Genomic DNA, 18,554 nt, shown 5'->3' with positions numbered 1-18,554 from the left:
ACGGTGTTTTAACGTTATAACAGGACGTCATTCGCTACTGATGTTTGTTGTCAGGTCAGGACGTATAATAGCGAATGTTTTATTATTTTTTTTTCGTTTATAATTTTCCCTTTTCAGTAGGAATGTTGTGGCTTATGTATCTCCCTCAAAAGAACGTTTCCTTAACATAGATAAGTATCGTGTTAAGCTACATTCTCACAGAAAATAATGTTTTCATTGGGTAGCGTGTGTGAGACGGAACCACTGCATTAGTGTGCGGTTTTATATATGCATCTTGCCCCTCGTCCCGGGCCGGCCCTCCCGTGGTAAACTGTGGCGCATCAGCCACTGATCACAGATAACATCAGTGCTTTTGGTGTCACAATATGGAACACCTGGTCGTTCTTCTTCCAACCTGTAATACTGCTTTGTTCTCATGCTTTCCAGCTTTTTTCGTATTCACTTCTGGTTGAAGCAAGGATAGTAATTTGCATTTTGCTTTGTCTCCCGTACTCTCTGTATATATTCAGATCTCTAGTCTTCTCTCAGGCACCTTATGTTTGTGACTTAGGATTTGTTTTCACCTGCGTATTCACAAGTTTACGTCTTCACTCTTTTTCCCGTATTTGATTTGTCTTCATCTTTGTTGGTGTTCTTTTAGGTTTTTTGCTCCTGCAATTCCCTTGAATCACATTATCCTCATTCAACATCTTATCATTTTTGGTTTACATTCCTGTCCCAGTTCTCCCTCACAATCGTCCTCCCTTAATCTCCCTCCGTATATCACGTTCTACCTTTTCCCTCCCACTACATCTGTCTCCCTGTGTGTGAGGCACTCGCCCTCACACTTAGGCCTAACCTAAACAGCCTGGCGTTTGCATAGCTTCTAGAAAATCCTCTTACCACCACGCGTTCTCAGACCGCGTCAGGCATCACCCTCCCCTACTCTTCCACTAAGCCGCATCCTATGCTGCACTCTTGAATTCTTGTTTTCGAGCATTTTTGTCGTTTATATCTACGTTTTCATCAGTTCCTTTACGGTGTTCAGTACTGCCAACGTGTTCGTATTTGAACTGTCCTATCTTAATTTATTCATAAGTAGTTTTAATAGCACCATGCCATCCTACATGGCTTTAATCATCAGACGTGAAAGTCATGCTGTCCGTGATGGTAGCATCCATTTATCATCCCTTCTCGTGGGGGCTTAGCATTATTCACGCTCCTTCCCCCCTTCATACAACGTTCCATGGTCCCAGAGGGAGTTGATGATGTTGGCCATATGGAGGTCTCTGAATTTATAAGCCTCCATAGCTGATTCTCAGAGCTTTTATACTAAATAGTTGTTTTTTTCTTGCTCCTCGCGTTCTTCCATTCGTCCCGGCTCTTTTAATTCATTCCCCAACTCCTTGTAAGCTCTATTTGTAGTTATGTTTACGCCTTGGAGACGCCAGTTGTTTGTATTCCTAGGAGGCCCTTTTGTTCCCGGACGAGGCTCCTCCCTCTGTATAGTTCCTGGGTCGTTGTGGTTTCTCGCTACACGTTTCCAATTCGACTAGTTTTTTAGGTCCTCTCATACGTCTTAACAGTCTACGATAAAAGGAATTCATTTAGATATACTAGAAGCCGTAAGAAGACAGTTATCAAGGGCTTGTACCCCGTCAAAAAAAATTTTCGGTAGTCGCAAAGATGCTTTTTATAACCGATGCAGCCAGAGGTTAACTTCTAAGTCTTTCTCCTCTGCAAGAATGTTTCTCACCGTCCACCATTAGGAGAACGAAACACGTCCATCAACAATTTGTTCCACCAGCTGTGCATATCTCATTCCGTCCAGTAATGCGACGGAGAATTCCCAACCTAGCAACAGCTTGGTGGTGATGGTGGGGAGGGGGAAGGTCAAGCCTTCCTCACATCCTCCCTCCTCCAGGCTTGTAGCATCCAAGGCCACTCTTGTGGCATATGGACACCTTGACGTGCTATTATTATTTACAGTGGATTCGCCTTAGCCCTACTTTTAAAAGTTACCTTGTCCTTTCAAGAAAATCATGAAGTCGTGTGTATAGTACTTCTATAACAAACTATACCTGGAGAATTAAATGTTTTTTAAAGAGGAACGAAGAAAATCTGGCATCATAACATGCTATCAGAAAATTGGCTGTTGAAGATAGCATTGTGGCATGACGAAGCACCGTCCCATCACCATCGTAAATAAGCTCCATAAATAAGCTTAGTGCCAGACATTCTTTTCTCTCTGATATAGCATCAGTTATGGACACGCCTTTGCCTTTACATGATGGTGCAGTTCATTCAAGTTACATAATCAGTTTACAAGATAACTATTATCTTAAAAAGTTTGGATAGTCCATTAATTACTTTGCGCATAGATACATTTATGTCTTTTCAAAAGGACGGATGCACATTATATGCTTCGGTATTGTAACTTATGCATAGGTTTTATAGCAGAGCAGAGGCTGCTGTTGACTTAAAAGCATCTTAAACAACTGGTTACTTTTTTATTGAATGGTTATATAATTATTGCTTTAGGTTTTAATGACCCTGGCAAGTCGATTTGTTTAAGGCCGAATGAACTAACCAAACGTATGTTGGATGTAATGATTTGAAACGTTTTTTGTTTTGAAAATTTACAGTTTCAAATAGTAGGATGTAACCTCATCTAACCTAATATTTACATACATATACCCATGGAGTCGCACCTTTTATTTTTTTTTTTTCAATGATTTTAACTGTTTGACAAAGATGATAAATCAGTTAGAAATCCTACAAGTACGTATGCAAATCTTGCCTTTTGTTTTGCATATGGCTGCGCGCCTGCATATTTATCCTCGAGCAGGTAAGAAAAAAGTCTTTCTCTAAATCGTTTTTAACTTCTCTTGCTTGGCAACCATCGTAGGTGTACTTTGAGCAAAACAGTAGACTGGAGAGTAACTTGTAGAAATCACATAGCAGTAATATATGATATTTATTCTTTCTCCGTGATGGAAACTTGATCAATAACGAGAATGGTCTTTTGTGCTCCTCCGGGTCCTGCCCTCATCTTTATTTTTAACATGGTGGGTATGAGAGAGGAATATGAGGTGGGACAGGGAAGGGATAGTTAGGAATGGGAAAGAAGATTGAAGTGTATAACACTCTCTCTTTCGTCTTAGAAATGAATGTAAATGTTTTGAGTGATGAAAAAATTGCTGTATTCGTTTCCTGTAGCTTAAAAAAAAAAGAAAATAATGTGAAAAATAACATGCCATATTGGATATTATAAACAACTTAACCTTTTTTCTAGTGTGAATATGTACCACACCCATTTGAACTGGGTGGTCCCTACTTCTACCACTCACTCTTCCACCCTTAGTTTGTTGTTATTTGTATGTTTTTTCACAGCTCTTTACCTTATTACCCTATTATATTCATTACCCTACATCAACTCATCTGTGATCTTAACCCTGGATGGCTCTTTTATGTCATTGACTTGCATAATGTTGATAGGAATTATATAATTACATACCTTGCAACAAAAATGTTCAGCTTCCTTGTTTGAAACTCACAAATTGTACTTGGGTTTTGAAGACTAACTAAATTTTTAATTTTCCCAAAAAGAAAATTCTTAGAAATATGTTGACTAACTACTGTTAGCACAGACTTTCTAGATCTCTTTTGAATCCCAAGAATAAGTAGATTCCAGTAATCATAGCCCTATTGTAAGACTGCCAAGAACTTTTCATAAGTTAAGGTGCATTTTGCATGTTATCTGTGTAATTTCAGAGTTAATTATAAGCTTCCCTGTAAAAGCCCCAGGAACTGATTTAGCCCAGATTTCTGAGCCCAAACTTGAAAGATTACATGATATCTGGAAGCATGCAATTTGCACCTGTTGCTTTAACAGTTTCAGCACAGTACCACAGTGTTTGTGTTACTTCTCTTTCCATAACACTTTATTCAGAACACGGTATTTGCAAGATAGTTGGCTTTTAGGAAACTTTTCAATGTAATGACCATCAGATACTTTGTTAAATGTTACATATGATTGCACAAGCTGGAATGTAATTTCAGTGCTGTAGTTATCTAGAATGTGTACAGTATTTTACTATTTATTTATTTTTTTTGCTTTGTCGCTGTCTCCCACGTTAGCGAGGTAGCGCAAGGAAACAGACGAAAGAATGTCCCAACCTGCCCACATACACATGTATATACATACCCGTCCACACACGCAAATATACATACCTATATATCTCAATGTACACATATATATACACACAGACATATACATATATACACATGTACATAATTCATACTGTCTGCCTTTATTTGTTCCCATCGCCACCTCGGCACACATGGAATAACAACCCCCTCCCCCCTCATGTGTGCGAGGTAGCGCTAGGAAAAGACACCAAAGGCCCCATTCGTTCACACTCAGTCTCTAGCTGTCATGTAATAATGCACCGAAACCACAGCTCCCTTTCCACATCCAGGCCCCACACAACTTTCCATGGTTTACCCCAGACGCTTCACATGCCCTGGTTCAATCCATTGACAGCACGTCGACCCTGGTATACCACATCGTTCCAATTCACTCTATTCCTTGCATGCCTTTCACCCTCCTGCATGTTCAGGCCCCGATCACTCAAAATCTTTTTCACTCCATCTTTCCACCTCCAATTTAGTCTCCCACTTCTCCTCGTTCCCTCCACCTCTGACACATATATCCTCTTGGTCAATCTTTCCTCACTCATTCTCTCCATGTGACCAAACCATTTCAAAACACCCTCTTCTGCTCTCTCAACCACACTCTTTTTATTTCCACACATCTCTCTTACCCTTACATTACTTACTCGATCAAACCACCTCACACCACATATTGTCCTCAAACATCTCATTTCCAGCACATCCACCCTCCTGCGCACAACTCTATCCATAGCCCATGCCTCGCAACCATACAACATTGTTGGAACCACTATTCCTTCAAACATACCCATTTTTGCTTTCTGAGATAATGTTCTCGACTTCCAAACATTCTTCAAGGCTCCCAGAAATTTCGCCCCCTCCCCCACCCTGTGATTCACTTCCGCTTCCATGGTTCCATCTGCTGCCAGATCCACTCCTAGATATCTAAAACACTTTACTTCCTCCCGTTTTTCTCCATTCAAACTTACCTCCCAATTGACTTGACCCTCAACCCTACTGTACCTAATAACCTTGCTCTTGTTCACATTTACTCTTAACTTTCTTCTTTCACACACTTTACCAAACTCAGTCACCAGCTTCTGCAGCTTCTTACATGAATCAGCCACCAGCGCTGTATCATCAGCGAACAGCAACTGACTCACTTCCCAAGCTCTCTCATCCACAACAGACTTCATACTTGCCCCTATTTCCAAAACTCTTGCATTCACCTCCCTAACAACCCCATCCAAAAAACAAATTAAACAACTATGGAGACATCACACACCCCTGCCGCAAACCTACATTCACTGAGAACCAATCACTTTCCTCTCTTCCTACACGTAAACATGCCTTACATCCTCGATAAAAACTTTTCACTGCTTCTAACAACTTGCCTCCCACACCATATATTCTTAATACCTTCCACAGAGCATCTCTATCAACTCAATCATATGCCCTCTCCAGATCCATAAATGCTACATACAAATCCATTTGTTTTTCTAAGTATTTTTCAAATACATTCTTCAAAGCAAACACCTGATCCACACATCCTCTACCACTTCTGAAACCACACTGCTCTTCCCCAATCTGATGCTCTGTACATGCCTTCATCCTCTCAATCAATACCCTCCCATATGTTTTACCAGGAATACTCAACAAACTTATACCTCTGTAATTTGAGCCACTCACTCTTACCCCCTTTGCCTTTGTACAATAGCACTATGCAAGCATTCTGCCAATCCTCAGGCACCTCACCATGAATCTTTTTTTTTTTTTTTTTTTTTTTTTTTTTTTTGCTGTCTCCCGCGTTTGCGAGGTAGCGCAAGGAAACAGACGAAAGAAATGGCCCAACCCACCCCCATACACATGTATATACATACGTCCACACACGCAAATATACATACCTACACAACTTTCCATGGTTTACCCCAGACGCTTCACATGCCTTGATTCAATCCACTGACAGCACGTCAACCCCGGTATACCACATCGCTCCAATTCACTCTATTCCTTGCCCTCCTTTCACCCTCCTGCATGTTCAGGCCCCGATCACACAAAATCTTTTTCACTCCATCTTTCCACCTCCAATTTGGTCTCCCTCTTCTCCTCGTTCCCTCCACCTCCGACACATATATTCTCTTGGTCAATCTCTCCTCACTCATTCTCTCCATGTGCCCGAACCATTTCAAAACACCCTCTTCTGCTCTCTCAACCACGCTCTTTTTATTTCCACACATCTCTCTTACCCTTACGTTACTTACTCGATCAAACCACCTCACACCACACCTTGTCCTCAAACATCTCATTTCCAGCACATCCATCCTCCTGCGCACAACTCTATCCATAGCCCACGCCTCGCAACCATACAACATTGTTGGAACCACTATTCCTTCAAACATACCCATTTTTGCTTTCCGAGATAATGTTCTCGACTTCCACACATTCTTCAAGGCTCCCAGAATTTTCGCCCCCTCCCCCACCCTATGATCCACTTCCGCTTCCATGGTTCCATCCGCTGCCAGATCCACTCCCAGATATCTAAAACACTTCACTTCCTCCAGTTTTTCTCCATTCAAACTCACCTCCCAATTGACTTGACCCTCAACCCTACTGTACCTAATAACCTTGCTCTTATTCACATTTACTCTTAACTTTCTTCTTTCACACACTTTACCAAACTCAGTCACCAGCTTCTGCTGTTTCTCACATGAATCAGCCACCAGCGCTGTATCATCAGCGAACAACAACTGACTCACTTCCCAAGCTCTCTCATCCCCAACAGACTTCATACTTGCCCCTCTTTCCAAAACTCTTGCATTCACCTCCCTAACAACCCCATCCATAAACAAATTAAACAACCATGGAGACATCACACACCCCTGCCGCAAACCTACATTCACTGAGAACCAATCACTTTCCTCTCTTCCTACACGTACACATGCCTTACATCCTCGATAAAAACTTTTCACTGCTTCTAACAACTTGCCTCCACACCATATATTCTTAATACCTTCCACAGAGCATCTCTATCAACTCTATCATATGCCTTCTCCAGATCCATAAATGCAACATACAAATCCATTTGCTTTTTTAAGTATTTCTCACATACATTCTTCAAAGCAAACACCTGATCCACACATCCTCTACCACTTCTGAAACCACACTGCTCTTCCCCAATCTGATGCTCTGTACATGCCTTCACCCTCTCAATCAATATCCTCCCATATAATTTACCAGGAATACTCAACAAACTTATACCTCTGTAATTTGAGCACTCACTCTTATCCCCTTTGCCTTTGTACAATGGCACTATGCACGCATTCCGCCAATCCTCAGGCACCTCACCATGAGTCATACATACATTAAATAACCTTACCAACCAGTCAACAATACAGTCACCCCCTTTTTTAATAAATTCCACTGCAATACCATCCAAACCTGCTGCCTTGCCGGCTTTCATCTTCCGCAAAGCTTTTACTACCTCTTCTCTGTTTACCAAATCATTTTCCCTAACCCTCTCACTTTGCACACCACCTCGACCAAAACACCCTATATCTGCCACTCTATCATCAAACACATTCAACAAACCTTCAAAATACTCACTCCATCTCCTTCTCACATCACCACCACTTGTTATCACCTCCCCATTTGCACCCTTCACTGAAGTTCCCATTTGCTCCCTTGTCTTACGCACTTTATTTACCTCCTTCCAGAACATCTTTTTATTCTCCCTAAAATTTAATGATACTCTCTCACCCCAACTCTCATACATACATTAAATAACCTTACCAACCAGTCAACAATACAGTCACCCCCTTTTTTTTGATCTTTGAAGTATTTTACTGTGCCCTCAAAAACCTTAAGTTTAATAATTATTAGATAAGTTTGTACTTGTATGAAGATAAATCATACATATCTGTAGAGCAGTCTTTAAATGTATAAATTTTTGATTATCTCTTTGTACCTGGGGGATAGGAGTCACTTTTAAATTTATGGGTACCCATCTTATTCTCTCCTTTCTATCATACTATTTTTTGAACATTTGAATGCCCTCAGAAGTTACTTTTCTGTTGTTGCTTGACTTTTATGGTTGTATGGAGATATGAGTTACGAGGAAGAGGAGGGAAACTTTTCTGGTATAATTGTATATATTTGTAAATGTTTTCTCCTTCAGTTCTTTGTAGTTTTTATCACTTTTTTTGCCTATTAACTACCATTATTGTAATTTATGTTTTATTTTTGTTTTCCTAGGTTTAGCCTGTACCTGAAGCTTTTTGTTCTGATGGGGGTGACTTGGATCTTTGAAGCAATCTCCTTCTTTGTTCAACGAAAGACAAACAACTCCAGTGGCAATTATGTTTGGTAAGATACAGTATACCCTTACCTTAAGAAATTATTATATTAAATCACTTTCTAATTTTGAAATATCTATTAATATTGTTTAAACAAGTTTACTGCAGTGTTGCTTTGTATATCTTATTATTCACACCCTTTTATGTGACTGTATTGTTGACGAGTTGGTAAGGTTATTTAACGTATGTATGACTCATGGTGAGGTGCCTGAGGATTGGCGGAATGCTTGCATAGTGCCATTGTACAAAGGTAAAGGGGATAAAAGTGAGTGCTCAAATTACAGAGGTATAAGTTTGTTGAGTATTCCTGGGAAATTATATGGGAGGGTATTGATTGAGAGGGTGAAGGCATGTACAGAGCATCAGATTGGGGAAGAGCAGCATGGTTTCAGAAGTGGTAGAGGATGTGTGGATCAGGTGTTTGCTTTGAAGAATGTATGTGAGAAATACTTAGAAAAACATATGGATTTACATGTAGCATTTATGGATCTGGAGAAGGCATATGATAGAGTTGATAGAGATGCTCTGTGGAAGGTATTAAGAATATATGGTGTGGGAGGCAAGTTGTTAGAAGCAGTGAAAAGTTTTTATCGAGGATGTAAGGCATGTGTACGTGTAGGAAGAGAGGAAAGTGATTGGTTCTCAGTGAATGTAGGTTTGCGGCAGGGGTATGTGATGTCTCCATGGTTGTTTAATATGTTTATGGATGGGGTTGTTAGGGAGGTGAATGCAAGAGTTTTGGAAAGAGGGGCAAGTATGAAGTCTGTTGTGGATGAGAGAGCTTGGGAAGTGAGTCAGTTGTTGTTCGCAGATGATACAGCGCTGGTGGCTGATTCATGTGAGAAACTGCAGAAGCTGGTGACTGAGTTTGGTAAAGTGTGTGAAAGAAGAAAGTTGAGAGTAAATGTGAATAAGAGCAAGGTTATTAGGTACAGTAGGGTTGAGGGTCAAGTCAATTGGGAGGTAAGTTTGAATGGAGAAAAACTGGAGGAAGTAAAGTGTTTTAAATATCTGGGAGTGGATCTGGCAGCAGATGGAACCATGGAAGCGGAAGTGAATCATAGGGTGGGGGAGGGGGCGAAAATTCTGGGAGCCTTCAAGAAAATTTGGAAGTCGAGAACATTATCTCGGAAAGCAAGAATGGGTATGTTTGAAGGAATAGTGGTTCCAACAATGTTGTATGGTTGCAAGGCATGGGCTATGGATAGAGTTGTGCGCAGGAGGGTGGATGTGCTGGAAATGAGATGTTTGAGGACAATATGTGGTGTGAGGTGGTTTGATCGAGTGAGTAATGTAAAAGGTAAGAGAGATGTGTGGAAATAAAAAGAGTGTGGTTGAGAGAGCAGAAGAGGGTGTTTTGAAATGGTTTGGTCACATGGAGAGAATGAGTGAGGAAAGATTGACCCAGAGGATATATGTGTGTCAGAGGTGGAGGGAACGAGGAGAAGTGGGAGACCAAATTGGAGGTGGAAAGATGGAGTGAAAAAGATTTTGAGTGATTGGGGCCTGAACATGCAGGAGGGTGAAAGGCATGCAAGGAATAGAGTGAATTGGAACGATGTGGTATACCGGGGTTGACGTGCTGTCAGTGGATTGAACCAGGGCATGTGAAGCGTCTGGGGTAAACCATGGAAAGTTGTGTGGGGCCTGGATGAGGAAAGGGAGCTGTGGTTTCGGTGCATTATTACATGACAGCTAGAGAATGAATGTGAACGAATGGGGCCTTTGGTGTCTTTTCCTAGCGCTACCTTGCACACATGAGGGGGGAGGGGGTTGTTATGCCATGTGTGGCCGGGTGGCGATGGGAATAAATAGAGGCAGACAGTATGAATTATGTACATATGTATATATGTATATGTCTGTGTGTGTATATATATGTATACATTGAGATGTATAGGTACGTATATTTGCGTGTGTAGACGTGTATGTATATACATGTGTATGTGGGCGGGTTGGGCCATTCTTTCGTATGTTTCCTTGCACTACCTCGCTAATGCGGGAGACAGCGACAAAGCAAAATAAATAAAATAAATTTTATATCTGCTAAAGCTTCTGCAGACCATGTAACCTTAAGGATCAGTTACACATTGTAGTGAATGATTATTTTCAACTAACTCTGTAACATCCTTCCAGGTTGGTGTTTGACCTGATCAACATCATGCAAGGCGTCATAATCTTCGTAGTATTTGTCTGCCGCCGTGCTGTCCTAATCAGATTGTGTGAGGTCCTTTGTGGTATGGATTATGCCAAAGAGAAGTTCCCCAAGTACTACCAAAATGCAGATGTTGATCTTCCCAACAATGAAATAAAACACTCCGTAATTTGAAAGGTCAAGCAAGACTGCATATAGCTCACCCAGAAAAAAGAAGACAAATCTACTGTTGCACCAAGGTAGGAGCCAAAAACATTGATTGATGAAGGTGTTATTGGTTCTGCCAGGTACCCCCAGATAGGACTTCTGGGGTAAAGAGGTGATGCAAATTGTGATGTGAATTTTAATCATTCACTAGATAATGGCATGTCAAGATGAATATCATATATATATGTTTTTGTGAAGAAAACTAAGTGCAGGAAATGCAAGAAGTTACTATGCAGACAGCTGCATTATCAAAGCCAAAGAAGTATTATGATCCATTGCTATGAACAAGATGAAAGTAAACAAAAAAATTTCAATGCAAATGACAGTGGATATAATTATGTCCAAATATGAGGTCTTCCAACTGCATTATTGAAGTTTATTATGAAATATATAGGGTCTCTTAAAATGGATATGCATTATATGTTCAGTAAATACATTTCATAAAACTGAAAAAGTAAAAAAAATACTGAATTGATCATGACAGCATTGTGACTAAACAGATTGACATTGCTTCAATATTGGTGACGTAAATCGAAAAAGGTAGATTGAGAGATGTTTGCTTCATATGCATTTATGAATTTGTCCTGTTCCAGCCCATTGGCAGCACTTCACCTTCTGTGAACTGCAGACCTCTATGGTGTAGCATGCACAGGCTGCCTGGGATCATACCTGAAGGGGTTTAGATCTAGTTTTCAGCAGCCAATCCACAGTCCACCCAGGTATTCTTTCTTGGCATAAGGTAGGGTGTAAAGACACAGTCCACATATACAAGGTAAAAAATACAGCAGCATGCATGTAAGACTATTCCCTTAAAACACAAATAATAATCACAATAGTAATTAAATCAAACCTAATTTGCTCTAGGCCATGCATGCTTCACAATTTCAGGACCTGATAACTCATGAAAACTTTCATTTCATACTTCCATTTCATCCATGGTTTCCCCCTCCTCTGTGTTCTTTCCACTTCTAACACATATATCTTCTTAATCATTTATGAATGCCAACAACAAACATGGACTAATACATTACACAGTTGGAATAACAACTCAAACATAAGAGAATGTTTGCATCTCCACATAAATCTTCAATCACCCTTTTAACCCTGACAGACACATATCCACCTCATACCCTAACTTCATCTTGAATGAGCAATTGCTCCCATTGAACAAGACACCACAGCCTTTCTTGAGATCACAAACAACAATGACATTCACTCCCCACACCAATAACAGTGATATTCACTCCCCCACACCAATGACAATGACATTTACTTCCCACATTAGTGACAATGACATTCGCTCCTCACATCAATAACAATGTTGTACTCTCCTCACACCAAAATCATTGACACAAACTAAATTCCCCCCAACACTAAATGGCACTAGATTTGGAGAAGAAAAAGAATCCCTTACCACTATCCTCAACAAACAATTCATCTGCTTCTATATAAACTACGCACTACCTACCTAATCTCCTGTCCTTTCAAAAGCAAGTATAACAAAGCCTCAAAACATGATAAATATAGCAATGAGAACATCCCTGGCTGCCTTACTGGCAATCACAAACAGTCTACACCTACACAATGAAACAAAGATCCTCCTAATATTGTTCTATCTTGACATGCTTAGCACTTGATTCTATGCCAGAGTGTTAGCCCCTCCACCCAAATCATAACTAATCATCAACCATTAAGTAGAAATGAAAAGCTTACCTCTGCCATATACTTCAGCAACCTCTACAACCTCTACTTAGAGATTCCCCCCCACATCCAATAGATAGGATTCTTTGAAAATACACTCATTGAAACGACCTGACAGGCACTAGACAACCATCCCTGCAATAACACACTCCCCTAACAAAGACAAATCATACTTTCCCATGTTACCACCCCTACATTGCTACAAATGCTGATTCAACATATCCCAGGACTCTTCTTGCCCATGATGGGATTTCCTCAGTGAAAACACCAAACACTTATTGCTCAGTTACCCACACTCTTCAAAATCATGGCCAACTTCCTGAGTGCTAACAAAGAAGTCAAATATGGAGCAGGGAGAAGTTTTTATCAAGGGTGTAAGGCATGTGTACGAGTAGGAAGAGAGGAGAGTAATTGGTTTCCGGTAAAGGCCTGTCTGCGGCAAGGGGTGTGTGATGTCCACATTGTTGTTTAATTTGTTTATCGTAGGGGTGGTTATGGAGGTAAACGTAAGAGTTTTGGAGAGAGCAGCATGTATGCAATATGATGGGGATGCGAGGGCCTTGGAGGTGAATCAACTGTTGTTTGCCAATGATACAGCACTGGAAGCTGATTTGAGTGATAAAACTGCAGAAGTTGGTGACTGAGTTTGGAAAAGCTTGTGAGAGGAGAAATTTCATTGTAAATGCGAATAAGAGCAGGGTTATTAGGTTCAGTAGGGTTGAGGGACAAGTTAGTGGGGATGTAAGTTTGAATGGAGAAAAATTGGAGGAAGTGACAGGGTTAAGGGACAAGTTAGTTGGGATGTAAGTTTGAATGGAGAAATATTGGAGGAAGTGAAGTGTTTTCATTATCTGGGAGTGGACTTGGTAGCGAATGGAACCATGGAAGCAGAAGTAAGCCATAGGGTGGGGGGAGGGGGCAAAGGCTCTGGGAGCAATGAAGAATGTGTGTAAAGAGTGAACGTTATCTTGGAGAGCAAAAATGGGTATGTTTAAAGAATTGATGGTTCCAACAATATTATATGGTTGCGAGGCATGGGTTATAGGTGAGAGTTGTATTGGGGAAGTTGGGTGTAAGAGTTGTATTGGGGAAGTTGGGTGTGTTGGAAATGAAATGTTTGAGGACAATATGTGGTGTGAGGTGGTTTGATCGAGTAAGTAATGAAAGGGTAAGAGAAATGTGTGGTAATAAAATGAGTGTGGTTGAGAGAGGTGTGTTGAAATGGTTTGGACATACGGAAAAAATAAGTGTGGAAAGGTTGTCAAAGAGGATATATGTGCCAGAGTTGGAGGGAATACGGAGAAATAGGAGACCAAATTGCAGGTGGAAGGATGGAGTGAAAAAGACTTTAACCAATCGGCCTGAACATACTGGAGGGTGAAAGGCATGCATGGTATAAAATGAATTGGAGCAATGTGGTATACTGGAGTCGACATGCTGTCAATGGACTTTACTAGGGCATGTGAAGTGTCTGGAGTGAACCATGAAAAGGTTTCTGGGGCCTGGATGTAGATAGGGAGCAATGTTTCGGTGCATTACACATGAAAGCTACAGAGACTATGAACGAATGTGGCCTTTTTTGTTTGTTTTTCCTGGTGCTTCCTCACTGAAGCACCAAGTTCTATGCAACAGCACTAGACCTCCCTCCCCCAAACACAAAAACCACTCTGTAACTAACTAGCAATCCCCAAGTAGAAATAAAAATCATACATTAGCCTTGCACTTCAATAACTTCTGCTGTCAGATCCCCCCCAAATATAACACTATCAATACACATAAACACTAAAATAACCCAAAAAGCATTCAATAACCAACCTCCCAACTCAGCATTAAACTCCAGACCTTTAGAAGTACATATACCCATCAGAAACCACACTGTCCAGACAAATACAAGTCACACTCTCCCATTTATGCTGTGGACATCATCTATCACTACAAAAGTACAAACACTGTTTTAACATATCCTGAGACCCTTCATCCCCACAGTACAACTATCATGAGATTCTGAGCACTTATTATGCAATTGCCGTGCACACTCTGCATTTAGATGCACACACAGTACACTTTAGGACCAATGTTCCCTACTGATGGACAGATAGAAGGGGCTTCTAGGGTGGGAAGTTAGGGAGTTATGACTTTCAGAAGCAAAATTTTCCAAGAAAAGTGACGTCTAGCTCCACAGTCAATATCATTTTCCATAAACTGATGTGGATTGTATTTTTAAAATAACGTGCATTACACAGGTGCCTCTTTCATCTGTGGACTTTTGAAAGATTTAATCTAAGCATATTTTGACTACACTTATTCATTAGTTTTATACATTTCAATCTTTTAACATAAATTTGATTGTAATTTTTATTTGTAGTGCATTTTCAGGCACTTGTAAAATTATAGCTACCCACTATATTTCTCAGCTATAACCTGGCATCTAAAGTTAACTGAGCAGTGATTGAAGTCAATCTAAAGTATATTATAATCTAGCAGTATACCTTGTTCATGCCAGTAAACCATTACTTCATGGGACACATGCATAGTGAGAGTGTAAGTGGTCTTATAATTATCCTTTACACCTCAAGGTGTCAAAACATTTTTCAGTTGGTGGATGTAACTTGACATTGATGGCTTTAATGACCCTTGTAGTTGGTAGACCTAAAGCTCAAATAACCAACAATCACTTGTCTTTGGAATAGCTTAAAAAACCTAAAGACTTAAACCTGTGGTACTTTGACATATGCAGATTTTAATAACACTCTTAATGTATGGATACTCATCTTTCATCTTTGTTCATAGTGTGAATACTTCCTTACAATTTTTCACGTGACACTAAGAGAGCACCTTCCATGTGAGGTGTGAACTATTTTCCCAAATGTGTTCTTTACTGTAAATATTGTACATAGTATCTACGAATCCCTGAGATCCCAATGACTGTTATTGCCAGTTAGAAATGAAGTGTAATACAAATAGATGGAGAAAGTAAGAGGAAAGGATAGAGAAAGAAATATCTGGAAAAAACGATGATCTGTGATCATCCCACTGTCTGCATCTAGTAAGCAAAAAGGAACAGTCACAGGAGCATGAGATCACTGTTTTTAAACCTATAGTTCAGACAAAATGTGGTAAGTGGTGACTGTGGTGGAATGTATCACGTTGTCCCAGCAGCTGAAATTTGGGATTAAATTCCTAGGCAGCAGTCACAGAGAATTTATAACTTTCATCTACTTACATACATATTAGCAGGATAATTATCAGCTTTAACTGCTTCAAAATGATTGTCACACAAGGCAAACTGACCCTGTCATTGAGATTAGTTTTAGTTTCATTGCTATGATGACCATTAATTTGTGGCAACTCTCACCATTTGTGAGAATTGATCCCATACATTAGATATTTATTTAATGAGTATTTGTTTTTGATTTTCTGTGTTTATATTGTTATTGTTATTTTGTATATGAATTTGTTTAATGTTTATCTTATTCTGTATTTCTATCTTTCTAAAGAACTGGTACACTTTTTTTAGGTAATGACATAAATTTGATCAATGAGCAGTAGACACGAATTCTGATATGTATTTTTCTAAAGGAAAAGTCTTTCTAACTACTTGTCAGTAATGTGAAACTTTCCTGTCAGTCATCACTATGTCCATTCCCAGTTCTGTAGGGTGAATTGGGTACACAGCCTCTCAAATCACCCAAATATATCCTCATCCTGTCAATGCAAAAAATACATTAATGTAACACCATATATTTTTGTAGTTAAGTACTTACACTGTATGTTGAGGTCTCATTACAAGAGAAAGAAGTTGCTAAAACAGCTTAGACACATATCTGGCTGACTTGAAATATTATTGCATATATGATTTTGCAGTATAGGAAAATATTACATCATTGAGAATTCAGTTATTTCTTATGAGGCTTTCCTTTAAATGAAGAGGTAAATCGGCACATGAATAATTCACATATTGCTTCAGATTCAGAGTACTGCAGTGCATAATACTTTCTCCTTTTTATATTTGATCATATAATTCTTTTCATATATTCACTTAATTTGGTTGGAAACAAGCTAATGTTGCACGAAGTATAAATTTTGTCGACATGAATTTTCATTGATTTCATAAGGGAAACTATATACTGTACTCATGATCACCTACGTCTTACATCTTAAATTTTGTTGAATGATTGTAACTAATACATATTACACCTCACACCAACATAAAAGAGAAGTAAATGGTTATATGAAAATATTAAAAATAGAATTGCTCTAATATGCTTCATCACTGATGATCCATACAACCTTCATATATTGGTACCTGCCTCTCATATTTGCACAAAGGCTGGCTGATTCAACTTGCAAGGATTTTTATTAATTTTACATCATGGTTTTGGTCAGTAATTAGCAACAAATATATTCTGTGGAATTTATCATATTAAGCAAGGAAGAGTTTATCAAAGTTACATGTAGTAGATATCATTATGTTTTAGATTTGAAACAAATGTTGAAGTATGTAACGTTTTGTACCTTTTATGATACATTTCTCCATAAAATTGGTGATGGGGTATTAGCTTAAATGTGGCCATGGCATGATGGTGATCAATCTCAAACATACCATAGCCAGTAATATTATGCCAATCCCATACAGCAGTAGGAACACACCTAATTAGAGCACTATCCTACATCATGGTATCCCTGTAAATGTAATACATATTAGTTAATTTTCATTAATCAGGGCCTGAGAAGTAAGTAGGTCATTTCAAGCCTTAAATTAACTTGGTATCTGAATACAAGGAAAATATATTGGTATCTGAATACAAGGAAAATATATTATACAGCTATGATTGCATCAGTGAAATGTTCATTTGTCAACATGGAATGAACCTCTTGTTATGAGTTGCCTTTCACCCATCTGTGCAATAACAGAAATGTGTGGTACTTTAATGCAATTGTATTGTGCTATAGTTTGCTGTATGTGTGTTGAATATAAACTGAACTCCTGCAGTATGTTTCATTAGCCTTTACTCATTCCAGTTTTTTCTTTTTCTATATGGGCAACTCTCTCAGTTATTTCTTGCATCTTCTAAAATGCAAGAATAACAGGAGTGAATTAAATACATCTTCAACAACACTTAGTTTCGGGATTTGGTGGTCATGAATACAGCGTCCCTTTACCAAAACAACCGAGTTTACTTTTTTCTGTCAATTCCTAGGGCAAAGTAATAAAGATTAACCAGTGAAAATGAGGCCAGATTGTGGCTATCTAATGGTCTCTGCATGTCACCACCCTCTACTTGTCTATACAACTTACAGGGTGCACTGAACAAACAAAAGTCATTGTAATTCAGTATGAATTATACATTATTTAACAAAAAAAATAATTTTCATGAGCTGGGGTAATATATTAAAAAAAAAAATCATCACTAAGAATACATACATCAGAATTAAAGTATGCATAATCAGTTTGGTTAGTCTACTTGCAGAAACATAAATGTACCGGAAAAGGTCAAAATTTTGTGTAACAAGGGGAAACAGCAGCAATGGACTGAAACTCAGAAAAAGAGGAAAAAGTGGAGATTAGATAACAACTTTCAATTCTAAGAATTCTTTGAGAATGCCGGTACTGACCTGTTAACTGAAAACGCAAGAAATGATTTAGCAGTAGACAATGACACATGACACAATTCATATTACAAAAATGTGCACAAAAGTTTTTACAGTGGGAGAATGGACATTGTCTTTTCCTAATGAAAAAAGAATGACATTAAATATGTAAATATGAGGGGTTTAAAATCTTAAATTTTTTTACTGAACATGCCTACAAAAGTCTTTGTAGGTAACATAAAACTTTATCTAACTTTTACACGGCAGCTGACATCAATTGATGTACTCTTAGGAAACAACAGCTGAAATCAATTGATGATCTAACTTTTCCATTGTTTTTAAATATACAAATGACTTCAATAAACATACAGCTGGAGGTTATGGAGGCCTCTTTCACT

General features: G+C 39.0%; 1 protein-coding gene across 4 annotated transcripts in view; it reads left to right on the top strand.

Moving 5' to 3' along the window:
• The window catches only part of LOC139750192 (G-protein coupled receptor Mth2-like), a 108,574-nt gene extending 91,020 nt beyond the window's left edge, over positions 1-17,554 (top strand). For all 4 annotated transcript variants that reach the window (XM_071664613.1, XM_071664611.1, XM_071664610.1 and 1 more), the window contains 2 exons: positions 8,404-8,514; positions 10,638-17,554. In XM_071664613.1, coding sequence (XP_071520714.1) covers positions 8,404-8,514; positions 10,638-10,830 — 304 coding nt within the window. In that variant the 3' untranslated portion in view covers positions 10,831-17,554. The remainder of the gene's footprint in view (positions 1-8,403; positions 8,515-10,637) is intronic.
• The last annotated feature ends 1,000 nt before the right edge of the window (positions 17,555-18,554 follow it).

The sequence above is a fragment of the Panulirus ornatus genome, chromosome 9, assembly GCF_036320965.1.
Source record: "Panulirus ornatus isolate Po-2019 chromosome 9, ASM3632096v1, whole genome shotgun sequence".
Lineage (NCBI taxonomy): Eukaryota > Metazoa > Arthropoda > Malacostraca > Decapoda > Palinuridae > Panulirus > Panulirus ornatus.
The sequence above is the reverse complement of the archived record's forward strand: the minus strand, read 5'-3'. Positions and strand labels throughout refer to the sequence as shown.